The 18,827-nt window shown below is 51.6% G+C and overlaps 1 protein-coding gene across 2 annotated transcripts in view; it reads left to right on the top strand.

Moving 5' to 3' along the window:
- The first annotated feature begins 693 nt into the window (after positions 1-693).
- The window catches only part of CCDC142 (coiled-coil domain containing 142), a 50,949-nt gene continuing 32,815 nt past the window's right edge, over positions 694-18,827 (top strand). For both annotated transcript variants that reach the window (XM_082276116.1, XM_082276115.1), the window contains exons 1-2: positions 694-773; positions 4,866-6,179. In XM_082276116.1, the coding sequence (XP_082132242.1) occupies positions 749-773; positions 4,866-6,179 (1,339 nt within the window). In that variant the 5' untranslated portion in view covers positions 694-748. The remainder of the gene's footprint in view (positions 774-4,865; positions 6,180-18,827) is intronic.

The raw sequence follows: 18,827 nt of genomic DNA, 5'->3' as shown, positions 1-18,827 counted from the left end.
CCCTTCTCTGGTCTCCCCCCAGTCCCCCCCTTTGTGTCCCTTCTCTGGTCTCCCCCCAGTCCCCCCCCCCTTGGTGTCCCTTCTCTGGTCTCCCCCCAGTCCCCCCCTTGGTGTCCCTTCTCTGGTCTCCCCCCAGTCCCCCCCTTTGTGTCCCTTCTCTGGTCTCCCCCCAGTCCCCCCCCCCTTGGTGTCCCTTCTCTGGTCTCCCCCCAGTCCCCCCCTTGGTGTCTCTTCTCTGGTCTCCCCCCAGTCCCCCCCCTTGGTGTCTCTTCTCTGGTCTCCCCCCAGTCCCCCCCTTGGTGTCCCTTCTCTGGTCTCCACCCGGTCCCCCCCCTTGGTGTCCCTTCTCTGGTCTCCCCCCTAATAGTGTAATACAATCACATTTCTCTTTGCAGAGCTCCGGTCTCTAGAATGTTCTGTGGTGCCTCCTCCGGGGTTCCCGGATCTCCCCCGGACTCTGCACTCATTCCTATGAGGTCAGTTTACCCCCCACCCTTCCCCCTCCACACACACACTGGCAGATCTACCCCAACAATGGGTGTGTGGTGGAGGTCAGTGTCCCCCATGTGGGGCAGAGATGCCCCTCCCAGTGGGAGTGTCTGGGGTTTATTATCAGGACTGATTATTTGGATGCTGAACTCTGTAGATGGTGAATGATTCTAACCAATCAATGTTTTCTGTCCTTACAGATGAAGATGGATCGCTCGGCACCACAGGCCCCGCCCCTTTTATCTCTCCTCCAATAGACATGTCACACCCCAGTGACATCAAATGTAAGAGGACAGCCTTTAATGGTAATGCATGGCTCCTCCCACTTCATTATGATTTGCCTTTTCTCCTGTCACCTGACTTGTATCATCATGTGACTCCTCCCACCCTCATATGACTCCTCCTTCCATTGCATCACAGTTTCTGCTTCTTCTTTCATGCGGTTAAGTCGCTGTGCTGATTTCTATATCCGGCATCACTAAATGGCGGACTGCGGACCGAGTCATTGTCCCATTTGGACTGCCGGGGTCCCGCCATTTCCGACCCCTTCCTTCCCCCAACCGTCACTCTGTAATCCTTATAGAAAGGGGGGGATGGGTAACTATTGTTACTCACCTGACCGCGCCTAGGACTGGTGAGGTGAATGAATACAAATTGGGTTATTCCAAAAAAAAATATATATTAAAGCGGAGTTCCACCCTAAAATGATACTTACCTCCATCTTCTCGCTCCGGGTCCCCTGAAAACAAATGGATAATTGCAATTTTTTTTACTTACCTCGTAGAGAAAATAATATACTCACCTTACTTCCTCTTCCTCCCCTCGGCGGCCACGGCGATTCGTCACTTCCTGGCTTTGCAATGATTCCTGGGAGATGAACGTCATCCCAGGAATCATTGCGCCTGCACCGGCCCCGACGTCAGTTCCGGTGGAGGCGCCGTCATACCTTGCAAAACAGCTTCTGGGCACGCCCACTGTGCAGGGATGACGCTGCGGCCCCGGAAGTGACGGCGGGGCCGGTGCAGTGCATCGTGGGACCGAAGAAGAAGGAAGAGGACACAGAAGAGGATGGCGCTGGCTTCAAGCTGCCCACACCTGAGATGGCAGCGCTGGACAATACATTTCCAAGGTAAATATTTCTTCTAAAAGGTAAGTGCAACCCGGGACAGATCAGAGGCATCCATTGTGGAATGTACCGACCCTGACTGTAAAAAAAGTATAACCAGGGTGGAACTCCGCTTTAATTAAATGTTCAAACAATATTCAAAAGATATTAAAAAAATTGAGCAGCTGGTCAGAAACACAAAGAGCTACGGAATATAAACCAGAAATACTGACTGTGCATCTTAGAAACCACAAACAAATGAATAATGATTGGGATACCCCAGATAATTCAATAGAAAGTGACTGTGCGACTATAAATTTAATATAAAACAACTTGAAGTCCATTTATAAATGTGCAGTTGTGCAATTTGTGCAGCAAAACAGGTTTGCAGTGACTGCAGTGCTCAGAAAAGATGCAAAATCAGGTAAAGGAATCGGTCACCAGGTGTCCTCCTCACTCCCTGACCAGATGACCCCTTGGGGTCTCTCATAGGCAAGCGATAACTTCAGGGAATCTCCGTTATTTTGGACTCTCGTCTCCCCGCTCTCTTTAACCACTTTACCACCGGAGGATTTTGCTGTCTTACATCTGTGCCACTTTTTGTGATTCGGCACTGTGCGAATTTAACTGACAATTGCGCGGTCGTGCGACGCCGTATCCAAAAGAAATTTACGTCCTTTTTTTCCCACAAACAGAGCTTTCTTTTGGTGGTATTTGATCACCTGTGCGATTTTTACTTTTTGTGCTATAAACAAAAAAAGAGCGTAAATTTTGCAAAAATAACAAAATTTTTCACATTTTTTTATATGAAATTCCCCCAAAAAAATGTAAAAATCAAAATTTTTTTACATTTTTAGCCAATTTGTTTTCTGCTACCTATGTTTGGTAAAAAAAATCGCAATAAGCGTATTTTGATTGGTTTGCACAAAAGTTATTGCGTCTACTTACTAAGGGAAAGATTTTTGTCATTTTTGGTGTTTTTTTTTTTTAACGAGTAATGGCGGCGATCTGCGTTTTTCTTTTTTTTTTTTTGGGTGGGACTACAACATTGCGGCGGACAGATCGGACCCTTGACTGACATTTTTGACACTTTTGGGAGTACCAGTGACATTACTGCAGTAATCAGTGCTATAAATATGCTCTGTTACTGTAAAAATGGCACTGGCAGGGAAGGGGTTAATTTTATTGGAGAGGGAGGGGTTAATGTATGCCTGGTGCTTACTGACGTGTGGGGGGGGGGGGGGGAGGTGACCGAGTGACACAAGGACAGATCGCAGGTTGAGCTATGTTGAACCCTGCAATCTGACCCTGTCTGTCACTTAGGAGATCCGCCCGCTTGTGATTTCCACACTAGATTCCCGACGATCGGGGAAGAGCGGCAGTGATCACCGCCTCTCCTCCCCTGGCCCGACTCCCGCTGTAACTGAAAACAGCGGGAGCGTGCGCCGCCCACAAGGGGAGGAGTCCAGCGACGTAGGTCTACGTCGCTGGACGGAATCGAGCCATTTTGCCGCAGTACAGTCCCAGTGACTGGTCAGCAAGTGGTTAAATGTCCGGGACTTTCTCCACTGTGTAGGAAGGACTGGTGTGGATTCCACTAAGTTTTCCTCTCAAGCATACGGTAGTTCTATTAAGCCATGAAAAAGTAGAGGAAGCTCATGGTGTAGTATGTAGAAGTCAAGATTTAATAAAAATGTAACCACACTTACATCAAAGTTCACAGGGAACAGCTCACAAAAAGCGCTGCAGCCGGTTTGCGTTCCGGCTGCGTTCCAAGAACCCGGAAGTGGCGTAAGGGGTAGCACGGGATCCAACGCGTTTCGTCATCCAAAGTATGACGTAATCAGGGATCACGTCAATCCTTATAGAGCCAACAGTGGGAGGCAGATCCGTTCTGGATGGAGAGCAGCAGCTGCCCAGGGTTAACAAGCAAGTGATTGGCTACTATGATGAAGGGCGGTCCTAGCAAACAATCACTCTCTTGCATCTCCCACCCTCCGATCTGTCTGTGTAAGGTAGGGACTGAAGAGGGGCTGAGGACACGAGTGTGAAGGGAGGCTGATGTGAAAAGGAGCTGAGGACTGAATGGGGGGGGGGGAGCTGAGGATTGTAATGTGGGGGAGTCTGAGGATATTAAAGTGAGGGGCTGAGAATGGTGGTTGGGGGGGGGGTTGGGGTGTTTGCTGAGGACATTAACCACCTCAATACCAGAAACACCCCCCCCCCCATCACCTTCCTGCCCATGCCAATTTTCAGCGCTGTTGCACTTTGAATGACAATTGCGCAGTCATACAACACTGTACCCATATGACATTTTGTATCATTTTCTTCACACAAATAGAGCTTTCATTTGGTGATATTTATTCACTGCTGGGGGGTTTTGTTTTGTTTTTTGATACAAAGACCAAAACTTTGAAGAAGAAAACCTTTTTTTTTCTTAGTTTCTGTAGGAAAATGTTGTCAATAAATACATTTTCTCCTTCACTGATGGGCAACACAGGACTGGCCTCCCTGATGGGCAGCACAGGACTGGCCTCACTGATGGGCAGCACAGGACTGGCCTCCCTGATGGGCAGCACAGGACTGGCCTCCCTGATGGGCAGCACAGGACTGGCCTCACTGATGGGCAGCACAGGACTGGCCTCACTGATGGGCAGCACAGGACTGGCCTCACTGATGGGCAGCACAGGACTGGCCTCACTGATGGGCAGCACAGGACTGGCCTCCCTGATGAGCAGCACAGGACTGGCCTCCCTGATGGGCAGCACAGGACTGGCCTCCCTGATGGGCAGCACAGGACTGGCCTCACTGATGGGCAGCACAGGACTGGCCTCACTGATGGGCAGCACGGGACTGGCCTCACTGATGGGCAGCACGGGACTGGCCTCACTGATGGGCAGCACGGGACTGGCCTCACTGATGGGCAGCACGGGACTGGCCTCACTGATGGGCAGCACGGGACTGGCCTCACTGATGGGCAGCACAAGACTGGCCTCACTGATGGGCAGCACAGGACTGGCCTCACTGATGGGCAGCACAGGACTGGCCTCACTGATGGGGTGAGGACTACTTCTGTGCTGGCCTGTCCCGTGTCATGTGACTCCTTTTATTATGTGACTCTTTCCATTGTGCTATCATGTGACTCCTCCCATTATATTTTTCACTCCCCTGATTGGGCCTCCTGTGTGTGATTTCTCCCTCTGTCATGTGATCTTCTCCCTCTGTCATGTGATCTCCCATCTCTAATCCTTGTTTTCCCTTCTCCTCTCAGGGCCGGGATCTCCTCCGTCTTCTCCAGTTTTCCTACAGAGGGCGGAGTCTCAGTATGATGTCATCGATGCAGCCCTACCCCAGCCATCAGGGGGCGCCCAGGCTCTCCTCGATGGGATGTATACAGAGTTATCACGTAGACACGGCGGCGCTCAGCAGCTGGTTCTCCTCACCCGCCAGCGCCATCTTCTGACCCTGACCCGTCAGTTTGTTGTCCATCAGATGACCCTCATGAATTACATGACCAGCATGTGTGAGCTGATAGAGCAGAGTCCCCCGATACCCTCCCGCCTGTCCGCTATGTGTCTGAGGCTGCGGGAAGTCACCTCTGAAAGTGCGTTACTGCAGAGAAGACTTCGGGGTGACCCCTGCCTGTACCCCATCCCATCCCCCTCCATGCAGGATGCCATCAGGAACCTCCCCAGTGTCCTGCTCCTTATGGCGGTTAAAGCCACCCTCATTACAGAGCGGTTTATACTTTGCGTACTGCGCAGGGTGGCACAAGTCCCAGCCGAGGTGACCCCAGACCTGTGCCGGTCCCTGACATTGTACAACCAGGTGGTGGATGAGTTATCCAAGCGAGGAAGACCATTGGCAGAACTGCGGCCGTTTAGTCTGAGCCGGACATTGGGAATATTGGCAGAAGAGAGGAGCCGAGTGCTGGCAGGAGAGTTGTGTCGGATGTGGTCTCAGTGTGGTCTGGAAGACATTTTGAGGAGAGAGATGGAGATCCACATGAAGAAACCTCCTGATCCTAGGTCATCCAGTAGTCTGCAGAAGAGTCAGGTGGTCCCAGGTCAGAGGTCATCCAGCAATCTGGCTGTCCTTGTCCAAGAAGACAGGAGTCAGGTGACCCTGGTTCTACAGAAGAGTCAGGTGGTCCCAGGTCAGAGGTCAATCAGTAATCTGGGGATTCTTGTCCAGGAGGACAGGGGAGAGATGGAGTCCCAGATGAACCAAGCTACAGATCCTGCACTTAGGACATCCAATAGTCTGCAGAAGAGTCAAGTGACCCCAGCTCAGGGGTCATCCAGCAATCTGGGGGTCCTTATCAAGGAGGATAGGAGTCAGGTGACCCCAATTCTACAGATCCTGGTGGGCTTAGATCAGAAGATGTGGAATCAAGTCCTGAGTAGCTCAGAATCAGCTATGCAAAGTCAGTACTGTGCCTGTCTATGGCCAGCCCTCTATTCCCATGTCTTCCATGCCGTCTGTCTGGGGATGAGGGGACTGAGGGCACTGCCAGCTCTGCCGTCACTTCCGGAGGGTGTGTGTGCGTCCGCTGTCCATGTACTGCGGGAAACCTTCAATTCAGGTATGGAATGTACAGAACGTGCGTCACTTACACTGTATGTACAAACGTATACTTATAGGAAGTCTACCTGGTCACTACTAATGGTGGAGGTGGGCAGGTCTGTCTGGTCACTACTAATGGTGGAGGTGGGCGTTGGGGAAGAGTTGAGGATAGTGTCGGATTCTCCATGGATGGGGAGGAGTTGGGGATAGTGTCGGATTCTCCATGGATGGGGAGGAGTTAGGGATAGTGTCGGATTCTCCATGGATGGAGAGGAGTTGGGGATAGTGTCGGATTCTCCATGGATGGGGAGGAGTTGGGGATAGTGTCGGATTCTCCATGGATGGGGAGGAGTTGGGGATAGTGTCGGATTCTCCATGGATGGGGAGGAGTTGGGGATAGTGTCAGATTCTCTATGGATAAGGAGGAGTTGGGGATAGTGTTGCAGTCTCTATGGATGGGGAGGAGTTGGGGATAGTGTCGGATTCTCCATGGATGGGGAGGAGTTGGGGATAGTGTCAGATTCTCCATGGATGGGGAGGAGTTGGGGATAGTGTCGGATTCTCTATGGATGGGGAGGAGTTGGGGATAGTGTCGGATTCTCCATGGATGGGGAGGAGTTGGGGATAGTGTCGGATTCTCCATGGATGGGGAGGAGTTGGGGATGGTGTCGGATTCTCTATGGATGGGGAGGAGTTGGGGATAGTGTCCGATTCTCCATGGATGGGGAGGAGTTGGGGATAGTGTCGCAGTCTCTATGGATGGGGAGGAGTTGGGGATAGTGTCGGATTCTCCATGGATGGGGAGGAGTTGGGGATAGTGTCCGATTCTCCATGGATGGGGAGGAGTTGGGGATAGTGTCGGATTCTCCATGGATGGGGAGGAGTTGGGAATAGTGTCGCATTCTCCATGGATGGAGAGGAGTTGGGGATAGTGTCGGATTCTCTATGGATCGGGAGGAGTTGGGGATAGTGTCGCAGTCTCTATGGATGGGGAGGAGTTGGGGATAGTGTCGGATTCTCCATACATGGGGAGGAGTTGGGGATAGTGTCGGATTCTCTATTGATGGGGAGGAGTTGGGGATAGTGTCGCAGTCTCCATGGATGGGGAGGAGTTGGGAATAGTGTCGGACTCTCCAAGGATGGGGAGGAGTTGGGGAGAGTGTCGGATTCTCTATGGATGGGGAGGAGTTGGGGATAGTGTCGGATTCTCTATTGATGGGGAGGAGTTGGGGATAGTGTCGGATTCTCTATGGATGGGGAGGAGTTGGGGATAGTGTCGGATTCTCCATGGATGGAGAGGAGTTGGGGATAGTGTCCGATTCTCCATGGATGGGGAGGAGTTGGGGATAGTGTCTGATTCTCCATGGATGGGGAGGAGTTGGGGATAGTGTCCGATTCTCCATGGATGGGGAGGAGTTGGGGATAGTGTCGGATTCTCCATGGATGGGGAGGAGTTGGGAATAGTGTCAGATTCTCCATGGATGGAGAGGAGTTGGGGATAGTGTCGGATTCTCTATGGATCGGGAGGAGTTGGGGATAGTGTCGCAGTCTCTATGGATGGGGAGGAGTTGGGGATAGTGTCGGATTCTCCATGGATGGAGAGGAGTTGGGGATAGTGTCGCAGTCTCTATGGATGGGGAGGAGTTGGGGATATTGTCGCAGTCTCTATGGATGGGGAGGAGTTGGGGATAGTGTCGGATTCTCCATAGATGGGGAGGAGTTGGGGATAGTGTCGGATTCTCTATTGATGGGGAGGAGTTGGGGATAGTGTCGCAGTCTTCATGGATGGGGAGGAGTTGGGAATAGTGTCGGACTCTCCATGGATGGGGAGGAGTTGGGGAGAGTGTCGGATTCTCTATGGATGGGGAGGAGTTGGGGATAGTGTCGGATTCTCTATTGATGGGGAGGAGTTGGGGATAGTGTCGGATTCTCTATGGATGGGGAGGAGTTGGGGATAGTGTCGGATTCTCCATGGATGGGGAGGAGTTGGGGATAGTGTCGGATTCTCCATATATGGGTAGGAGTTGGGGATAGTGTCCGATTCTCCATGGATGGGGAGGAGTTGGGGATAGTGTCGGATTCTCCATGGATGGGGAGGAGTTGGGGATAGTGTTGTATTCTCCATGGATGGGGAGGAGTTTGGGATAGTGTCGGATTCTCCATGGATGGGGAGGAGTTGGGGATAGTGTCGGATTCTCCATGGATGGGAAGGAGTTGGGGATAGTGTCGCAGTCTCTATGGATGGGGAGGAGTTGGGGATAGTGTCGGATTCTCCATGGATGGAGAGGAGTTGGGGATAGTGTCGGATTCTCTATGGATGGGGAGGAGTTGGGGATAGTGTCGCAGTCTCTATGGATGGGGAGGAGTTGGGGATAGTGTCTGATTCTCTATTGATGGGGAGGAGTTGGGGATAGTGTCGCAGTCTCCATGGATGGGGAGGAGTTGGGGATAGTGTCGCATTCTCCATGGATGGGGAGGAGTTGGGGATAGTGTCGGATTCTCCATGGATAGGGAGGAGTTGGGGATAGTGTCGGATTCTCCATGGATGGGGAGGAGTTGGGGATAGTGTTGGATTCTCCATGGATGGGGAGGAGTTGGGGATAGTGTCGGATTCTCCATGGATAGGGAGGAGTTGGGGATAGTGTCGGATTCTCCATGGATGGGGAGGAGTTGGGGATAGTGTCGGATTCTCCATGGATGGGGAGGAGTTGGGGATAGTGTCGAATTCTCCATGGATGGGGAGGAGTTGGGGATAGTGTCGGATTCTCTATGGATGGGGAGGAGTTGGGGATAGTGTTGCAGTCTCTATGGATGGGGAGGAGTTGGGGATATTGTCGCAGTCTCTATGGATGGGGAGGAGTTGGGGATAGTGTCGGATTCTCTATTGATGGGGAGGAGTTGGGGATAGTGTCGCAGTCTCTATGGATGGGGAGGAGTTGGGGATAGTGTCGGATTCTCCATGGATGGGGAGGAGTTGGGGATAGTGTCGGATTCTCCATGGATGGAGAGGAGTTGGGGATAGTGTCGGATTCTCCATGGATGGGGAGAAGTTGGGGATCGTGTCGGATTCTCTATGGATGGGGAGGAGTTGGGGATAGTGTCCGATTCTCCATGGATGGGGAGGAGTTGGGGATAGTGTCCGATTCTCCATGGATGGGGAGGAGTTGGGGATAGTGTCGGATTCTCTATTGATGGGGAGGAGTTGGGGATAGTGTCGGATTCTCTATGGATGGGGAGGAGTTGGGGATAGTGTCCGATTCTCCATGGATGGGGAGGAGTTGGGGATAGTGTTGGATTCTCCATGGATGGGGAGGAGTTGGGGATAGTGTCGGATTCTCCATGGATGGGGAGGAGTTGGGGATAGTGTCGGATTCTCCATGGATGGGGAGGAGTTTGGGATAGTGTTGGATTCTCCATGGATGGGGAGGAGTTGGGGATAGTGTCGCAGTCTCTATGGATGGGGAGGAGTTGGGGATAGTGTCGGATTCTCCATGGATGGGGAGGAGTTGGGGATAGTGTCGCAGTCTCTATGGATGGGGAGGAGTTGGGGATAGTGTCAAATTCTCCATGGATGGAGAGGAGTTGGGGATAGTTTCGGATTCTCTATGGATGGGGAGGAGTTGGGGATAGTGTTGCAGTCTCTATGGATGGGGAGGAGTTGGGGATATTGTCGCAGTCTCTATGGATGGGGAGGAGTTGTGGATAGTGTCGGATTCTCTATTGATGGGGAGGAGTTGGGGATAGTGTCGCAGCCTCCATGGATGGGGAGGAGTTGGGGATAGTGTCGGATTCTCCATGGATGGGGAGGAGTTGGGGATAGTGTCGGATTCTCCATGGATGGGGAGGAGTTGGGGATAGTGTCGGATTCTCCATGGATGGGGAGGAGTTGGGGATAGTGTTATAGACTCTGGTCTGGAACAACGGATGTTTATTCAGGACTCACTGTACAGCATTACAGGGCAGCTCTGCATATCAATACATCTCTACATGTGTCTAAAGATGGCCACTCTGCCCCTTGACCCTTGTCATCACTCCTGGGTGGAGCCAGCCTTAAAGTGACAGTACATGTGAAACCCTTCAGGTATAACACCTTCCATCCATACCTAAAAAAAAAAAACAAAAAACAAAAAAAAAAAAAACAACAAAACAAGAACAGGCATAAAACAGTAACTCGTAATTGTCCAATACAGTCCTCCAACTCAGGAGATTTACATGGTTTCTTCCACGTCCGGATGTGAGAACAACTTCCAGGGAAGCTCCGGGGGGAAAATGGCAGCGGATCACTTTCGGCGGGCCCGTCGAAAGTCTCGTAACCAGTCTTGCATTTGAAACCGGTCAGGAGGGCGACAGTGTCGTTGAGGACGGGCACCCAGCGACTCGGGGCTGGAGGAAGCAGGGCTGGCCGGAATGGACACCGGCGGGGCCAAGAGGGGATTCCCTAGCTCAGAGGGTGAGCAGACCTCTGGACCAGGGCTGGAGGGCTCTGTTGGAGCTGAGTTCAAAAGTTCAGAGTCTCCCCAAGCATCAGTCTCAATGCCTCCTGATCCGGTAGGAGCAGATCCTTGAGACACTGGAGGTGCAGCCGATGTCAGGGATTCGGGCAGCTGAGAACGAGAACGCAATTGGTCCACATGCCTTCTGCAAATGGAACCATCTTCCAGGCAGACCCTATACATTTTGGGTCCCAAAGTCTCTGCGACGATAGCAGGAAGCCAACGAGTGTTGGAAGCGCCATAAGATCGGGCCCATACCTTTTGCTGGGCTGTAAACCGGGGAATCTCGTCGTGTTCGACCCTCTTGTCTTGGGACTGCCGTACATGTTCCTGGACCGTTTGAGGGCGGAGCATATCCAAAACAGTCCATGGCTGCCGACCCAAAAGAAGTTCAGCTGGAGTTTTCCCAGTGGTTGCATGTGGTGTGGTTCTGTAAGCAGAAAGGAAGGAGTCCAGCTGCTGGGGTGACAGGGACTGTTGTTTACTTGTAGCCACAGTAGCTTTGAAATAGCGTTTGAAGGTCTGTACAAACCTTTCTGCTTGACCATTTGTAGCCGGGTGGTAAGGTGCGGTCAACTTGTGTTTGATGTTGTGGGCAGTCAGGAAACCCTGAAACTCCTGGCTTGTGAATTGTGCACCGTTGTCTGTGACAATTTCTCTGGGGTATCCAAACGTAGCAGCGAGATGTAACAGTATGGAAATCGTCGCCTTAGTCGTTGGCTGAGTAACAGGAACGACCTCAGGCCACTTTGAATGGGCATCAATAATGATCAAAAAGGTGTGTCCTCTGATCGGGCCTGCAAAGTCCAAGTGTAGGCGAAACCAGGGAACCGTGGGCCAAGTCCAGGGCTGGACGCACCCTCGAGGAGGGTCTCTCGCAGTTTGTGCACATCCAGCACACGCATTCACATATGTCGTGATATCGGAGTCGAGGTTTGGCCACCACACATAGCCTCGGGCCTTTTGTTTCATACGTGTGCCCCCGGGATGACCAGTATGTAGCAATTCCAGAATGTGTCTCCGGAGGGTCTGTGGAACGATCACTCGGTCTCCCCATAAAACACAGTTGCCAGACACAGTTAATTCCAGACGCCTACGGAAGTAAGGCTCATAATCCTGTGTGACAGTTGCAGGCCAACCGTACCGTACCCAGGAGAGTATTGTCTTAAGGAAGGTATCCTTGGCTGTATGGGCTGCTACTTCCCCGGAAGACAGAAAGGACAGGCTAGTGTAACGACAACTCTTGACAGGTGGAGAAGAGTCTGTTAATGTCCTTGTCAGACGGGACATGGCGTCTGCATTAGCGTTGGCATCATGGCTGCGATACTGGATTTTGTAGCTATATGCTCCCAAGAATAGGGCATAGCGTTGAAGACGGGCTGCAGTCGTCTGGGAGATGCCTTTGTCAGGGCTAAAGATCTGAAGGAGTGGTTTATGATCAGTCAGTATGGTGAATTCCCTACCATACAGGTAAAGATGAAACTTCTTAATTGCCCATATGAGCGCCAGAGCCTCTTTGTCAATGTGAGAGTAATTGCTTTCTGCTTTTGTCAAGGACCTGGAGGCGAATGCCACAGGTTTCTCTGACCCATCTGGTAAAACGTGAGATAGTACAGCCCCTAGACCATAGGGTGAGGCATCACAAGCCAAGGTGAGAGGCCTTTGGAGGTCATAGTGCACGAGCATGCGTGACGCCAACAGCTTTCGCTTAGAAACTTCAAAAGCACGTTGGCATGCAGCCGACCAGTTCCATCTGGAGTGTTTCTCCAAAAGCTTGTTTAATGGAAACAAAGTGTGTGCTAGATCCGGCAGGAATTTGTGGTAATAGTTCAGCAAGCCCAGGTATGATCGCAGCTGCTGGACGTTGGTCGGGGCTGGAGCTTTTACTAAAGCATCAACTTTGGCTTCCGTGGTGTGTATACCCTCTGCATCCACAAGGTGGCCACAAAACTCCAATTTAGGTACCATGAATTGGCATTTCGCTAAGTTCACTTTTAGACCCTGCTCTTGGAGTCTGGCCAACACAAGCTCCACGTTACGCTTGTGTTCCTGGTCCGTCAGGCCCGTGATGAGCATGTCATCTAACAGGCACTGTGTGAAAGGAATGTCCGCCAAAATCTCATCCATTTTGCGTTGCCAAATGGCTGGGGCGGAGGCTACCCCAAACACCATCCGATTGTATTCATACAGTCCCTTGTGAGTGTTGATTGTTAGAAACTTGCGGGACGAAGGGTGGACCTCAAACTGTAAATAAGCTTGCCTGAGATCAAGCTTGGTGAACTTTTGACCTCCTGCAAGAGAGGCAAAAATGTCATCTACTCTGGGTAGGGGATACTGGTCTATCTCCAGTTGAGAATTTAGTGCCATGCGGAAATCGCCACAAATGCGTAAGTCCCCATTCGCTTTCTTTACTGGTACAACTGGTGATGCCCACTCGCTGTGCTCTACCTTTGAGATGACACCTTGTTCCTCCAGCCGGCTTAGTTCAGCTTCCACACCTGCTCGGAGTGCGAAAGGTACCGTCCGAGCTTTGAAGAACCTAGGCTGGGCATTGGGTTTCAGCCTGAGTCTCACACAGTCATGCTTTATTTTTCCCAAATGGTTATCAAAGACTTGCGGGAATCGCTGTTTCAGGGACTTCACCCATCCCTCTTCATCCCCTGATGGGATGGTCACGGTGTTGCAGGGGTTAATGGCGATGTCTGGCATGCCAAAGTGAGCAATCCAGTCTCTCCCAAAAAGAGGGGGTCCCCCATGTTCTAGGATATATAATGGCATTCTCTTTGTCTGACCCTTGTAGGATACCTGTACTTTCACGTACCCCAGTGGGTGGAGTATCTGCTTTGAATATGTCTGCAGTTTGATTGGTGTTGGACGGACAGTTGTTCGGATCAGAAGTTTTCTCCATTGTTTCTGGGTGATAACTGAAACTGCTGCTCCTGTGTCTACATCCATCTTGAGTTTCTTTCCTTCCACGGTTACCTCTACAGTCATTGCTGAGGGTGCTGAATGCATATGATGTATGTCCAATCTGTGGAGCACTTCCTCATCCTCTGATTCCGATGACGATGGATATCTTCCCACCATATATGCCTTTGTCCTGGTGTTCAGAGGTTGTTTATTTCGCACCTTCTTACTATGGCAGACTCGTTTCAGATGGCCTGCCTTTCCACAATTATGACAGAGCTGATCCTTAAACCGGCAGACTTTGTGATCATGGTCTGTATTCCCACAACGGTAGCAAGCTGACGTCCTGGTTGGTGAGGGTCTATATTTACCATTAGCTGCAGTTTGCTTGACTGCTGTTCTGAAAACTTCCTCTTTAACCTCTTCCCTTCTGCTCTGGGGGTTCAAAGCTTCTGTATCTTTCACAGCCATTTCCATCACTGAAGCTATCTCAATTGCCTTTGTAAGGGTAAGGTCTTTCTCTGTTAACAGTCTCTTTTGGCTAGACTCACTATTCAGTCCCATGACAAACTTATCCCTCAGTGCAGTTGGTAAATACTCCCCAAAAGAACAGGTTGAGGCTAGTCTGCGAAGGGCGAGCACATAAGCCTTAATATCTTCACCCGGCTGCTGCTGCCGCTGATAGAACCGGAATCTTTCTGCAATCTCTAGTGGTTTAGGCTGGAAGTGATTCCCTAACAGTGTCAGGAGCTCTGCCAAAGTCTTAGTTGCTGGTTTTTCAGGGAAAAGGAGATCCCTAAGAGTGTCATATGTCCTAGCACCAACCAGTGTCAGAAAAACTGCTACTTGCCTGTCGCCTGGGATGGCATTTGCACAGAAATATTGTTCTAATCTTTCAATCCAAGAAATCCACGTTGTCTGTTCGCCATCAAATTCACTTAATGTCCCGATCAATGACATTTTCCTGCTGGGCTCTGTGGGTGTTTGTATTCCTGACAATCCAGAGTTTTTTTTTCTTCCTTTCCTTTCTCACACGGATAGTAACCTTGTAAATCCCATCCTCGTCGCCACTGTTATATTCTCCGTGTTGTGAGAGACACAGGACTCTGGTCTGGAACAACGGATGTTTATTCAGGACTCACTGTACAGCATTACAGGGCAGCTCTGCATATCAATACATCTCTACATGTGTCTAAAGATGGCCACTCTGCCCCTTGACCCTTGTCATCACTCCTGGGTGGAGCCAGCCTTAAAGTGACAGTACATGTGAAACCCTTCAGGTATAACAGATAGTGTCGGATTCTCTATGGATGGGGAGGAGTTGGGGATAGTGTCGGATTCTCCATGGATGGGGAGGAGTTGGGGATAGTGTCGGATTCTCCATGGATGGGGAGGAGTTGGGGATAGTGTCGCAGTCTCCATGGATGGGGAGGAGTTGGGAATAGTGTCGGACTCTCCATGGATGGGGAGGAGTTGGGGAGAGTGTCGGATTCTCTATGGATGGGGAGGAGTTGGGGATAGTGTTGGATTCTCTATTGATGGGGAGGAGTTGGGGATAGTGTCGGATTCTCTATGGATGGGGAGGAGTTGGGGATAGTGTCGGATTCTCCATGGATGGGGAGGAGTTGGGGATAGTGTCGGATTCTCCATATATGGGTAGGAGTTGGGGATAGTGTCTGATTCTCCATGGATGGGGAGGAGTTGGGGATAGTGTCGGATTCTCCATGGATGGGGAGGAGTTGGGGATAGTGTTGTATTCTCCATGGATGGGGAGGAGTTTGGGATAGTGTCGGATTCTCCATGGATGGGGAGGAGTTGGGGATAGTGTCGGATTCTCCATGGATGGGGAGGAGTTGGGGATAGTGTCGCAGTCTCTATGGATGGGGAGGAGTTGGGGATAGTGTCGGATTCTCCATGGATGGAGAGGAGTTGGGGATAGTGTCGGATTCTCTATGGATGGGGAGGAGTTGGGGATAGTGTCGCAGTCTCTATGGATGGGGAGGAGTTGGGGATAGTGTCTGATTCTCTATTGATGGGGAGGAGTTGGGGATAGTGTCGCAGTCTCCATGGATGGGGAGGAGTTGGGGATAGTGTCGGATTCTCCATGGATGGGGAGGAGTTGGGGATAGTGTCGGATTCTCCATGGATAGGGAGGAGTTGGGGATAGTGTCGGATTCTCCATGGATGGGGAGGAGTTGGGGATAGTGTTGGATTCTCCATGGATGGGGAGGAGTTGGGGATAGTGTCGGATTCTCCATGGATAGGGAGGAGTTGGGGATAGTGTTGGATTCTCCATGGATGGGGAGGAGTTGGGGATAGTGTCGGATTCTCCATGGATGGGGAGGAGTTGGGGATAGTGTCGAATTCTCCATGGATGGGGAGGAGTTGGGGATAGTGTCGGATTCTCTATGGATGGGGAGGAGTTGGGGATAGTGTTGCAGTCTCTATGGATGGGGAGGAGTTGGGGATATTGTCGCAGTCTCTATGGATGGGGAGGAGTTGGGGATAGTGTCGGATACTCTATTGATGGGGAGGAGTTGGGGATAGTGTCGCAGTCTCCATGGATGGGGAGGAGTTGGGGATAGTGTCGGATTCTCCATGGATGGGGAGGAGTTGGGGATAGTGTCGGATTCTCCATGGATGGGGAGGAGTGGGGGATAGTGTCGGATTCTCCATGGATGGGGAGGAGTTGGGGATAGTGTCGGATTCTCCATGGATGGGGAGGAGTTGGGGATAGTGTCGGATTCTCCATGGATGGAGAGAAGTTGGGGATCGTGTCGGATTCTCTATGGATGGGGAGGAGTTGGGGATAGTGTCCGATTCTCCATGGATGGGGAGGAGTTGGGGATAGTGTCCGATTCTCCATGGATGGGGAGGAGTTGGGGATAGTGTCGGATTCTCTATTGATGGGGAGGAGTTGGGGATAGTGTCGGATTCTCTATGGATGGGGAGGAGTTGGGGATAGTGTCGGATTCTCCATGGATGGGGAGGAGTTGGGGATAGTGTTGGATTCTCCATGGACTGGGAGGAGTTGGGGATAGTGTCGGATTCTCCATGGATGGGGAGGAGTTGGGGATAGTGTCGGATTCTCCATGGATGGGGAGGAGTTTGGGATAGTGTTGGATTCTCCATGGATGGGGAGGAGTTGGGGATAGTGTCGCAGTCTCTATGGATGGGGAGGAGTTGGGGATAGTGTCGGATTCTCCATGGATGGGGAGGAGTTGGGGATAGTGTCGCAGTCTCTATGGATGGGGAGGAGTTGGGGATAGTGTCAAATTCTCCATGGATGGAGAGGAGTTGGGGATAGTTTCGGATTCTCTATGGATAGGGAGGAGTTGGGGATAGTGTTGCAGTCTCTATGGATGGGGAGGAGTTGGGGATATTGTCGCAGTCTCTATGGATGGGGAGGAGTTGGGGATAGTGTCGGATTCTCTATGGATGGGGAGGAGTTGGGGATAGTGTCGGATTCTCTATTGATGGGGAGGAGTTGGGGATAGTGTCGCAGCCTCCATGGATGGGGAGGAGTTGGGGATAGTGTCGGATTCTCCATGGATGGGGAGGAGTTGGGGATAGTGTCGGATTCTCCATGGATGGGGAGGAGTTGGGGATAGTGTCGGATTCTCCATGGATGGGGAGGAGTTGGGGATAGTGTCGGATTCTCTATGGATGGGGAGGAGTTGGGGATAGTGTCGGATTCTCCATGGATGGGGAGGAGTTGGGGATAGTGTCGGATTCTCCATGGATGGGGAGGAGTTGGGGATAGTGTCGGATTCTCCATGGATGGGGAGGAGTTGGGGATAGTGTCGGATTCTCCATGGATGGGGAGGAGTTGGGGATAGTGTCGGATTCTCTATGGATGGGGAGGAGTTGGGGATAGTGTCGCAGTCTCTATGGATGGGGAGGAGTTGGGGATATTGTCGCAGTCTCTATGGATGGGGAGGAGTTGGGGATAGTGTCGAATTCTCCATGGATGGAGAGGAGTTGGGGATACTGTCGGATTCTCTATTGATGGGGAGGAGTTGGGGATAGTGTCGGATTCTCTATTGATGGGGAGGAGTTGGGGATAGTGTCGCAGCCTCCATGGATGGGGAGGAGTTGGGGATAGTGTCGGATTCTCTATTGATGGGGAGGAGTTGGGGATAGTGTCGCAGCCTCCATGGATGGGGAGGAGTTGGGGATAGTGTCGGATTCTCCATGGATGGGGAGGAGTTGGGGATAGTGTCGGATTCTCTATTGATGGGGAGGAGTTGGGGATAGTGTCGCAGCCTCCATGGATGGGGAGGAGTTGGGGATACTGTCGGATTCTCTATTGATGGGGAGGAGTTGGGGATAGTGTCGGATTCTCTATTGATGGGGAGGAGTTGGGGATAGTGTCGCAGCCTCCATGGATGGGGAGGAGTTGGGGATAGTGTCGGATTCTCCATGGATGGGGAGGAGTTGGGGATAGTGTCGGATTCTCCATGGATAGGGAGGAGTTGGGGATAGTGTCGGATTCTCCATGGATGGGGAGGAGTTGGGGATAGTGTCGCAGTCTCCATGGATGGGGAGGAGTTGGGGATAGTGTCGGATTCTCCATGGATAGGGAGGGGTTGGGGATAGTGTCGGATTCTCCATGGATGGGGAGGAGTTGGGGATAGTGTCGGATTCTCTATGGATGGGGAGGAGTTGGGGATAGTGTCGCAGTCTCCATGGATGGGGAGGAGTTGGAGATAGTGTCGAATTCTCCATGGATGGGGAGGAGTTGGGGATAGTGTCGGATTCTCTATGGATGGGGAGGAGTTGGGGATAGTGTTGCAGTCTCTATGGATGGGGAGGAGTTGGGGATATTGTCGCAGTCTCTATGGATGGGGAGGAGTTGGGGATAGTGTCGGATTCTCTATTGATGGGGAGGAGTTGGGGATAGTGTCGCAGTCTCCATGGATGGGGAGGAGTTGGGGATAGTGTCGGATTCTCCATGGATGCGGAGGAGTTGGGGATAGTGTCGGATTCTCCATGGATGGGGAGGAGTTGGGGATAGTGTCGGATTCTCCATGGATGGAGAGGAGTTGGGGATAGTGTCGGATTCTCCATGGATGGGGAGAAGTTGGGGATCGTGTCGGATTCTCTATGGATGGGGAGGAGTTGGGGATAGTGTCCGATTCTCCATGGATGGGGAGGAGTTGGGGATAGTGTCCGATTCTCCATGGATGGGGAGGAGTTGGGGATAGTGTCGGATTCTCTATTGATGGGGAGGAGTTGGGGATAGTGTCGGATTCTCTATGGATGGG

This window comes from Pelophylax lessonae, assembly GCF_965119305.1.
Source record: "Pelophylax lessonae genome assembly, contig: HAP1_SCAFFOLD_280, whole genome shotgun sequence".
In the NCBI taxonomy this organism is placed as follows: domain Eukaryota; kingdom Metazoa; phylum Chordata; class Amphibia; order Anura; family Ranidae; genus Pelophylax; species Pelophylax lessonae.
Note: the sequence above shows the minus strand (reverse complement) of the source record. Positions and strands in the feature narration are given on the sequence as shown.